This window comes from Colossoma macropomum, unplaced genomic scaffold (assembly GCF_904425465.1).
Source record: "Colossoma macropomum unplaced genomic scaffold, Colossoma_macropomum, whole genome shotgun sequence".
Lineage (NCBI taxonomy): Eukaryota > Metazoa > Chordata > Actinopteri > Characiformes > Serrasalmidae > Colossoma > Colossoma macropomum.
Window position 1 is genome coordinate 10004011 of NW_023494810.1, and position 12029 is coordinate 10016039.

The window sequence follows — 12029 nt, forward strand, 5'->3', positions numbered from 1 at the left end:
GGATACAGCTTCACAGCAAGAGGGGAGCGTGCTGGGTAAATTTTTAGGTGTTTTTTTTCACCCCCTCCTTCCTCTTTCGCTCTCGTGGCTTGAAAAAAAAAAGGGACGAGGCAGCCGGTGCCTGTTCCTCGCGCTCGTTTGTTTAGCCGACTCGGCACGTCTAATGCGATCGGGGGAAGTGAGGGAAGAAGCGGGTGCCCTGGGAAAAAAAAGAAGAGAGCAGGATGGACAGAGTGAACCGGGTGTTGAACGTGGTGAGACGGATGTCCCCCAGGAAGAGGGAGAGGGGCTTTCAGTGGGAGGCGGAGAGCCCCGAGACCTGTGAGGAAAGCCTCTGCTCCCTGAGCCTCTGCATCAGTGGTAAGACCACCCTGGGCAAACTTTGTCTCTCTCTTTCTCTCTCTCTCTCTCCCTCTCTCGCTCACTTTTTGTGTTGCTTCCTTTTTCGCTCCCCCCCTACCCTAATCCCCTCTTCATTATTCCGGCACGCTTTTAATAATAACTGTGACCTGTGGTGTTTGGTGATGTGCCTGAAGAGGTGCAGGGTGAAAAATTCTCTCTTTCTCTCTTTTTTTCCTCGCCCTCTCTCTCTCTGGTTTCAGTCATTATCAGCCTCCCTGATCCCCCAGGGTGAAAGAGAGCGCTGAATTTGTGGTGACACACTTAAACTTAATGCCGCAAAGAGCACAGCTATCTTAATGCGACTCCATTGATTTGAGCAAAATTGATTTTTTTCTTCTTAAGGTTTAAATATTTGATGGGGCTGATGTTTCTGCTTGATTCCAATACAGCATACCAGAGAAAATAAGGCATAATTACCATACTTTAGTCTTTTTGTTGTGAGTGTTAGCACATTTATTTTCACTCTATCCACACTCATTAGGTTCCAGAAGGATTCAATTAACTGACGCCACAAAAACTTGGATAAAAGATCTGATCCGTATCAGTCGATCTTACTTCTCAGATTCATGAATGGTACTGACAGCCATTTCAACAGAGAACTTGAGGATAATTATCAGGTGCATTATCAAACCTCTACGGGAGCTTGATGAAGTTACTCAAATTACTCTCACATGTGCTCCTGGATCAACTTCCATGAGCAGATGTTCAAATAGAGGAGCGATAGCACTTGTGATGGCCTCTGCTGGTGGTCTCAGCACAGGTGGACTCATTCATTTTCATTAATATCTTTACTTACTGGTAGTCTTACTCAGCCACCCTCAACATGTCTGACCTCGCCTGATCTTTGGAGTTAAAAGAGGTTAAAACATACCACTTCCATTTCATGCTGAAGCTATTGTCACTGTCAAAAAAAAAAGAACATGCATTTTGTCCTACGTCATTTGAACACAACAGGTGCCATTTGCTATGTGTGAAAATTTCATGATGAATGGGTCAGTAGAAATACTCCAAAATTACTATAATAGAATCTCTTACCACTGAAGGGGAATTCCACAGATTTTTCTAAATTTCTCTAGAAATCAGTCATTAAGATGTAAGCAAATCCATTCAGGGTGGTTTGATGTGAAACGCTTAATTGTAGAGAAACGTTCTGACTCAGATTTCTTCACAGTGGTGGTGATAGGAACCAGGGGTCACAATGCCTACAACACAAATACAGCCAATATATTTACAATCTAAAACCACCAGTGAACCTACATGTCTTTTGAGTTTCTATATATAATGTTGATGACAGTAAAATAAAAGTAAAAAAATAAATAAATGCTGTCTGTGGGGACTATTTTGCCTCACAGTTTTCAAAGTTTGATTTGATCTTTAACTCCTTACATGTCCAGGGCCAACGTGTGGGCCCAAAGTTTTTTTTGTTTTTTTTTTTACAAACTTCTATACCCTAAGAGTAGCTCAGCCAGTTTGCATTGAAGTCCCTGTAGTTACTGAATAGCAAGCCTTTATATGTAATAAGCCTGGAATTTTAAGGGTTTTTTATTTTTGTCTGGTAACTGTAATTTTGTGTCAGGCATGTTCATGTCCCTGAAAATAATATGTATTTTTGTGCTTTATTCCACTGCAGGAGCCTACATCGTCCTTGTTCTCATTGGTTATGTTCTTCACACCTAATCACATCTAAATTACCATGACCAGTAACACTTCCAAAAATAAGGCACCCTGTTGTGTCATAATGTACAGACAAATAAGACATTGCATTGCAATCGGTTCTTTCATTTCAAATTCCAATTGACTCTCAAATAGATTACACCGTGTCACATTTGATATTATTCAGAACAATTCTGAACCCGGCTTAACATATTCCGTGGTCCCTGAGGCTTGCGAACTGTTTAATGAGCTTTTCACTTTTATTCCCGGGAGAGGCTGCCTTCCTCTTCGACGGCAGTATATAATTATGAACAGTAAAGTGTAATTAGGTATCAGTAATAATGAGATATGAGAGAATTTATAACTGCATCAAGTGGGTCTGGATGGTAGCTGGAGAAAACAGGTCATTTTTAGACAGATCTTTATGCACAGTCCAAGAGAACTTAAACTGGGGTCAAACTGCAGTGTTTCGTAATGTTCACCATGTCCACCTCGTACAGTCAAGTCACTGTAAGACTTTGTCTAAAGTGTATGAATGAATATACACTGAGGAATGGTTTACATTGTTGTCACAGTCTGAAACTTCAAGCTATAACTTATTAAAGGTTCCTTTAGGTGCCAGATAATGCTTGTGTTGGATCTTTTGCATTCAGAAACAGACTGTTTTTCATTGACCTTAGCATAGTGGGTAACTGCACTCCACGCAACAGACTAGGGTTCGATTCCCTGCCCAGGCATGCACACCACACTACACCAGTAAGGGTCTTTGGGCAAGAATCCCAATGCTACATTTGCTACATCTGTAACCTGATTGAACTGTAAATCTCTCTACATTAGAGGGTCTGCTAAATGCATAAATGTCAATGAAAAAATGAGCTACACATTTGTCAATTATTGCAATTCCAATTTTTTCATGGAGATTTCGCTGTTGCCTAAGTTTAATCAGCATCTCTATCTAATATTCTGAACACAACAAATGAACCCTGATACGTTCCAAACAATGGGAGCAAGTTTCTAGTCATCCCTTTGTTGATTAGATAGCTGTCGTGCTAATAGCCCACTGTGCCAGACCTGATGATAGCTTTAAGCTTTCATCATGGCAAAGGCTGTGTTTAAGAGCAACAAATGCTTCCAAATTGCCACTAATAGAAGAGTATGCATTGAAATAGATCATGTTACAGCTAGCAAGAGGCTAAAAATGGGTGCCAGAGTGCCTGCACGTCTTGTAACTTGTATCCAGTCAGTGTGATGAGTGAGGCACAGGGAAGGAATGATCACCCAGAGCTCTTGAAAAGGGGGCTAAATATATACCCTTCTGAATCTTTTTACAAAGGTGTGGTACACCAGGGAAGCAAGGAGCTGCTCAAAAACTTCATACAAAGATGTTTCTGGTGTTTCTGTTTGAGCCCTTTACTTTGTATCACTTCTAAAACTTTAGATTTCTGATACAGGAATTGTTAGGCAAGTCATACCTTAATACCAGATGGGTAATGTTTTTCTCTCACATACTACTCCAACATATATCTAGTACTGTAAAAGTTTGGCACAGGGAAAGAGATTGCTACAGTTCCTTCCCATCGTCATGTTGGCCAGAGATCAGAAAACAGGCCCAGGAGATAAATATCTGTAAAGATAATTATAGATATTATTAGATATTGAACATTTTTCAGTATACAAAAACCACACGCTATGTGGCAGCATTTTACTAGTTAGACAGTGAGACAAATAAAGACTAGCCATACGCTCATAACAGCACAAACCAGTGGGATAGTTAGAGTTAGGTAGCGACTTTCAGTGAGAGTAAACAAGGCCTTGAGTTTGAGGACTAATCAAAGCTGTGTACGGTGAAATCTGGTCGGTAAATGACTGCAGATTGTTATTCATCGTTTTCATCTTTGGAATATCTGTACAATAAAAGTCATGTGTGATAGAGGTGCGTGAAAATTTGACCATAACATTTAAACAGCATTTAAACAGCATATTGATTTTAACATCAATAATAAAAGTAATGACATTAAAAATTTAGAAAAAGAGAACAATGATAATTGTTAATTATTGTAATTTTAATACTATGCATCTGTTTCAGCTCTGGTCAGTCGTAGGGGCAGTATATCTCCTGCTTGACCCCAAACTATGCGTATGAGAACAACCACTGTCTTATAAGCCTGGTGAACACTTTGTTTTATTGGCTCACTATTGTAACATCTGCATTAATTAGTGTCCACATATTGTCTGCAATGTGAAGTTGGTCAGATATAACACAGCCTTTTTTTCAGTTTTTAAAATGCTTTTCAGGTTTAAAATGAGAATTAAGAAATGCACATAATAGTTTTTGGTAGAGTGATTTGGAAAGATATGTTGTGATTAATTTCTGGAGCACATCAACAGCATATTCCAGTGTATTCCAACAGAGGTGGGAGATAAAGTCAACATCTTTTGTAATGTGTTTCAGTACACTTTTGTGCAAATCTGCAGTGCAAGGCTTGGTAAGATCTTCTTGGTAAGATGTTCAGTATTCATATACATGGTCTACACTTAATGCCAAATGAAGGGTAGGAGAACGAGACATGGGTGTTGATTGGTTGTACTGTATATCTCAGCCCCTCTCAACCACATCCTTTAAAAGTAGATTAGCCTGCTGTTTGGGTTGAGAGTATGGTAAGTTTGGTGAAACAGTCTGAGAACTTGAAGGCCCCTGAGACTCTGCTGACCCACATTAGACATGGCGTGAGTGTGATGATGCCTCTTTGTAGTTTCCTCAGACACAGGGCCGTAGACTATATGTCTGTGTGGATCTGGTTCTGTAGGAGGGCAAAAGCAAGAGCACGCTTCTTTCATTTACTGTTCAAACATGCTCCGCCTATAGCAATGAAGCCCCTACGCAGGGTTCCTGCAAGATGAATATTTTATAAGTGCAACAGACAGAAAGAGAAAAACGAGAAACGCCAACATCTGCAACGTTGGCTGCGGTTTTGTCATCTGTCGCTACATTCATCCCCTTTCTAAAGTGTGTCACGCCAATCGTCTCAACACGAAAATACGCATTTTTCTTCTTTCTGGTGGCAGCGGTGGTGGGGAGGGGCGATAAACAGCAAACACACGTTTTGGAGAGACTGGGGACATCCGTGAGATTTGTGGGGAGAGTTTGGAAAAGAGATTACGGCAAATGCGAAATGACAAATGTTTTCAGCGACTGGGAAGTGCAAGCAAACCGATTATCTTTTGCTTGCTTTTTTTTTCACTCCTCCCATTTTCCTTATCAGTCACTCCAAAGGTAAAGATGTTTGGAACACATTTCAAAATACAAGGACACTTTTTTGTAGAGTAATGCCTTTCATGATTTATCTGGCTGCTGGAGAAGTATTGCCTTGTAGTTGTTGCTACTCTGAGCAAGCATATTGAGAAAAGCTGTTAGGTACGTGTCATCTCTTACCAGTTCTGAATATAGACTTATTTGCAAGTACTTGACTGTATAATTCTGTCCTAACTAGCCGTATCCAGCCTGTGTGAAGTGAAATTAGGTCAGAGCACATGCTTTTTTTCCCACCCACTTCTCTCCATCTTTCTCACTCTTTTTTTTCCCTCTATCTCCTTCCTTGACTCCCTTATTACAACAATTATTTTGTATATTCATGGCCTTGAGGTACTCTTTTCATGCAGTATATTGCGCTGGCTACTATAGAAGCTGATTAACATAGAAGCAATAGAGTCTGCTCTTAATTACCCTAGTTTGAATATTCATTGCCATGCAATTATGCTGTTTTTCCTCCAATTTCTTATCCCATAGACCTTTTTATGCACTTTTACAAGACACCAAGTGATGTGATAAACAACATGTTCTTCTCTCTGAAGCCAAAACTGTAAGTAGAGCATAAGGCAGTCGATTTACTACAGACCAAAAAAAATGCTGGCTCACTTTCCACTGCCACATTCCCACTATGATTTCGTGTGAATTATGAAGATTGAGAGAACTCAAGACAATTTCATTTGAGTTGATGCTATGAAAATACAGAAGCAAAGTTCAAGGAGAGTATTAAGGCATCAAAGACAAAGCTGAGCAAACTGTGCTAGTCGGCTGGTTGGAGCAGCAATAGACACGGAAGACTTGTTGAGCTATCCTACTGGATTGATGTTGAAAAATGTGTTTCCCGTGAGAGTTCAATAATGCACCAGCTGTGAACGATTTGTTTCATCTCATTTGCCACCTTCTTTGCCAATGCAACTCAAAAGCTTACGTTTCTTCCTTTGATAATTTATTATAAACACACTGGTGTTGTTCACTGGAGCTTTCACTTGAAAGGCCCACTTCTTATTTGCTCTCAAACGATAGACATTTCAACAGAGACATGAGCTTGCTTGCTCGGAAATGTTTGCTAGGTTCGCTTTTGTTTGCTGTGTTGCTCATAGTGAGACCATGTTTTTGCACAGGAAATGTTTAGGGAGAAAGGAGAGACACATACATATATATATATATATATCATTACAAATCATGATAAATGGACCAAAAAAGACAGCCCAAAATTACTTGGAAAAAAGTCTCCATTGATTTACATTAAAAGTAAAGTACTTTTTTTCCTTCTCTTGTAAAGTTGTCATTTTGGAGATATGAGGTTTTATTATATATATACACCAATCAGGCATAACATTATGACCACCTTGTTTCTACGATCATTGTCCATTTTATCAGCTCCACTTACTATATAGGTGCACTTTGTAGTTGTAGTTCTACAATTACAGACTGTAGTCCATCTGTTCATCTCCATACTTTGTTAGCCCCCTTTTATCCTGTTCTTCAGTGGTCAGGACCCCCACAGAACAGGTACTATTTGGGTGGTGAATCATTCTCTGCACCACAGCAACACTGACGTGGTGGTGGTGTGTTAGTGTGTGTGGATCAGATACAGCAGTGCTGCTGGAGTTTCTAAACACTGTGTCCACTCACTGTCCACTCTATTAGACAGTCCTACCTTGTCAGTCCACCTTGTAGATGTAAAGTCAGAGACGATAGCTCATCTGCTGCTGCACAGTTTGTGTTGGTCATCCTCTAGTCCTTCAACAGTGGTCACAAGACACTGCCCATAGGACGCTGTTGGCTGGATATTTTTGGTTGGTGGACTATTCTCAGTCCAGCAGTGACACTGAGGTGTTTAAAAACTCCAGCAGCACTGCTGCAGCTGATCCACTCAGACCAGCACAACACACACTAACACACCACCACCACATGAGTGTTACTGCAGTGCTGAGAATGATCCACCACCCACATAGTACCTGCTCTGTGAGGGTCCATGGGGGTCTTGACCACTGAAGAACAGGGTAAAAGGGGGCTAGCAAAGTATGCAGAGAAACAGATGGACTACAGTCTGTAATTGTAGAACTACAAAGTGCGCCTATATAGTAAGTGGAGCTGATAAAATGGACAATGAGTGTAGAAACAAGGAGGCAGTCATAACGTTATGCCTGATCGGTGTATATATATATATAAAAAATCGATTCTTAGATGCATCGCGTTGCAGACGCGAACGATTCTGAATCGATTCACAAATGTCTAAAAAAAACGATTTTCTAAATATTTAATTTATAACGTAATGTTGACGGAACGCAAAGGGCGGAACTTGGAAGTGGGTAAGTGCAGCGCCCGGACAGTCTGTGGCGGCACATAACAAAAACACAGCTGGATGAGTGAGAAATCCGACCGGCTCCCTCTGCATTAAAAGCCAGACAGGAGTCACAACACAAATGATAAGAAGAGCCATTTTGTCCTTTCAACAAAAATCAAACCAGCTTGGGAGCCACAACATTTAATGTCCAGTGTGTCTCAGTATGTGCTAATGTCCTAGTTTAGGCTAAAAAATCTCCGCCAGAAAACTTTTCCTCAAAAGTTGAATAGTTTCTTGTAAAATGTCTTTCAGCTCCCCCCCCACAATCACGAGACCAAGACCGAAGTTATAAAATCACTAAAGAATATATAACATGCTGCGTGGTCATCCACTACCACTGGACCTTATTTCACAGTAATTAATTAATAAAAGATATTGGACGTAAATGCACTATGGATCATTACAAATACTTTGTTTTAAAACTACCTATATATATATATATATATATATATATATATATATATATATAGTTTTTGACCTAACTTAAGAATGCTTTTAATAGTTGCCTTTAATATTGTGGGTAAATTTCATGATGAATGGACCAAAAGAGATGGCCCAAAATTACTTGGAAATAAGTCTGGTTCCATTGACTTGCATGTTTTTTTTCCTCTCCTTTAAAGTTGTCTCCTGTTAAGCTGTTGTTTGGGGGTATGAGAGTTTATTCCAACAGCAGCGATATATATATTTACTGGACATTGGAAAGTTATTTTGTACAAGTCAAATCCCAGTTAAACTAGTCATTACGTAGCTACAAATTACTCATTTTCAGGAGGAATTTCTGAAGGGGGAAATCAAAGTAAAATAAATTAAAAAAGGATTTCCGAAATGAGACTCCTAACAACCATGCAAGACCCAGTAGACGACCAAAACTGATAATATATGAGTACTGATCCAGACATTGATACTGTCCCCATGAGATAAACAGTACTTTACTAATGGCCATTTTTGCTGAAAATCTAATAAATGAAGAGTGCTCAAGTTTATTACTTATGTTAACTTTTCTTTAACTCAAGCTGACATTTTAAAATTTGCTTTTGGAAATGCATAGAAAACAGTACACTCTACTATGTCCACATAGGATGCAAAAGGTTAGCATCCCTAATTCCTTTGCAATTACTGTAAAAAAAAAAAGGCAAAAGCTTATGATTGAAAAATTAAATATTTATACTATGAAGCCACTAAAAACTGACTGTATGTTAATAACACATTGTTAATAACACGAACATCCCCATGTTCAAAGACTTTTTGTCTTATGTCACATTTCTTCTGTTCAGTGTACTGTGACTATAAGAGAGTCTTCTTTGCAGGAAACCAGTGATACCCTACTAGGCCACTCCGGTCACCATATGGTGTGAGGGCTGCCTTATGTGGCAGCTAAAGAAAGAAGTCTGGATTAAACTGTGATGACATTAAATCCACAGTACAAACAGTCTTACTTTAAAATAAATAACAAAGTTGGTCTAAATGACACTGTTTTGTGACACCAGTTTGTGTATGCAGTTCTTTGTGTACAAATGGCCTTTTTTATGTGTTAAATATGGCAGCCTTTCTTGTTTAGCACAGCCTCATCTCACCGTCTAGACAGTAATCTCTTTTTGTAGACAGTCTCACACTCACCACCATTTCTAGCAGAACAAAATTTCCAACTGCCACAAATGTGCAGCATGTCACCGAGTGCAGCTGTTGAGAGAGGATAAGGGATGTCCCTGTCATAATATTTATAAAGTAATGTGTATAAAGAATTATTAAGACAGGGGATGCATAAACCTGCACAAAGATAGGTGAAATAAACAAGAACAGCAGCCAGTTTTGCTGTTACAGCACAAAAAAAGAAGATACCACCCTACCTGAGGTAAGATGCCCCCATAGATTACCCTGAAGCTATTTATCAAAGTTCTACACAATGTATCATTTATGTTAAACTATTTTTCATCTTTGCATTTTTCCAAATTTCTGTTATTAATCAAAGTACAAAACTAAAAATATTTAATTTTCATATACAATCAATTAGTTTGTGTTTTAATGATTCAATTTCAGTTTAGTAAGCTATTGCAAAAGACAAATGGCAGTAAAATAGAAACCTTTGAACAGTTTTGTTTAATTATTTAAATTTTTAAATTCCATAATTATAGTGTAGTTCTTCTACTTATTATTATTATTATTATTATTATTATTACAACAATATTAACAATTTAAACAAAGCATTAGCATTCAACATGTAATTGATAAGTGTAAACGATTCTTGTACATGACAAAACAGATCTAGTGTAAATTTAAGTCTGTTAAGCTGCAAAACTCATCTTCAGCAAGGCAGTTAAAAATATGACCGAATTCTAGCTAACAATTGCTATAACTAGCATGCAACGCTAAAGCTAGCTAGCTAGTGAACTTTGTGGCATTCTGAAGAAAAAAATAGTTTTCCTTGTAAAAGCAAAAACATTGCTCTCTCCACCTCCCCCACCCCAGTAATCATACAGTCGTATGCAAAAGTTTGGATATTTTCTTTTATGTTAAATTAATCAAATAAACAGTAATTGTGCATTATTGTGCAGGAGTGTGTTCCATGTAGAGGATGTGGTAACTTAATTTCATTTAGAAAATCAATAAAACTTGTAATTTGACCAGGGTGACTATATGTAACCTCCAAGACTCTGGTTTTAGGATCATAAACAGCTCTTTGAACAAAAAAACCTGAGCATCTTCTGACCAATCAGAAGCCTCTTCTGACCAATCAGAAGCATCTTCTGACAGAGGAGGACCCACCCAGTCCTTTTCATGTCACTTTTTTTCCTTCATGACATTTGGGGCATCAGAGTGTCCATGTTAACCTCTGTCCACTGTGAAAAGTGCTTTAATGGGACTTTGGAGCAACAGAGGAAGGTCAACTAGTCCGATGAATCCTGTTTTCTTTTATATTACATGGATGACCAGGTACCCGCATGCCATTTACCTGGGCAAGTGAGGGCACCAGGATGCACTGTGGGAAGAAGACAAGCCGGTTGAGGCAGTGTGATGCTCTGGGTGATGTTCTGCTGGGAAAGCTTGAGTTAGAGCATTCATGTGGACGTCAATTTGATATGTGCCAAATACTTAAACATTGTTTCGGACCAGTTACACCCTTTTATGGCAGAGGTGTTCCTAGATATCAGTGGCCTCTTTCAGCAGGATAGTTCACTCTGCCACACTGCACACATTGGTGCTGTAGTGGAATGGTTTGTGGACCATGACGAAGAGGTCAAAGTGTTGCCCTGGCCTCCAAAATCTAATTGAGAATCTGTGGGATGTGCTGGAACAAGGAGTCAGATCTGCGGTGGCTCCACCTCACAAGTTACAGGACTTAAAAGGATTTGCTGCTAACGTTGTGGGGCCAGATACCACAGGACACCTTCAGAAGTTGTATGAAGTCTGTGCCTCGGTGAGTCAGAGTTGTTTTACAGGTATGTGGAGGACCAACAGGATGTTAGGCATAATGTTGGTCATAATGTTTTGGCTCTTCAAGGTATTATATTAATAACAACAGCAACAATTATTATTATTATTATTATTATTATTATTATTGTTATTATTATTATTATATAGCCTTTAATTATTTAGCAGATAGTTAATGAAAACATTTATATATTCGTGTAAAAAGTGCAAAAGAAATAAAATACAAAGAAAAAAGATAGACTTATTAGCAAACATCAGTTTGAGGCATTTTAACCATAACAAATTAATCTCTTAGTATATGGCTTATGAATATACTGATTTATGAATATCCCTGTTCAGCATACATGAACTGCCATTGCTATTACACACCATTTCAGAATAGTGAAAATATTACTTGTTCATTTCCTCCCAGATTGCATTTCTATTGTGTGTAACATTAAATCCTGTAAGAAATGAGCTAAAGCTATAAGGAGCCACTAGAAGCTCACATCAAAGCACTGTGATTCATTCCCTATAAGTCATCAAGCCTTTTAATGCGAACGATGTCTGCTCTGATGTTCGGCATTTGTCAGAGAATTCAATAAGCCATGCTGACAAATACAGGTCGAGGTGGGAAATGTGGGGTGATTGCTTTTTTGTCTCCTCTTTCTACTCCTGTACCTAAACCTTGTGATTTGTCGTTGGTTCTATGGAGTGGAGATATCAATATTTTATAGTTTTCTGAGTAACGGCTGTGTGCGGGGAGGGAGGCGAGAGGTTGATGTTTAATTGCTGTTGCGTTGTGTTGCGTCAGTGGGCGTGGAGACTGATTGCAGCGTGGGGACAAATGTGAGCGTGATGTGGAGGAGTGGATGAAAGCGTGAGGCAGACTGAGTGAGGAAAGAAAAA

At 39.0% G+C, this 12029-nt stretch overlaps 1 protein-coding gene across 1 annotated transcript in view; it reads left to right on the top strand.

Moving 5' to 3' along the window:
- The first annotated feature begins 220 nt into the window (after positions 1 to 220).
- Positions 221 to 12029, top strand: part of grip2b (glutamate receptor interacting protein 2b) — a 196387-nt gene continuing 184578 nt past the window's right edge. The window contains exon 1 of the mRNA XM_036559923.1: positions 221 to 360. Within this exon, the coding sequence (XP_036415816.1) occupies positions 225 to 360 (136 nt within the window). The 5' untranslated portion in view covers positions 221 to 224. The remainder of the gene's footprint in view (positions 361 to 12029) is intronic.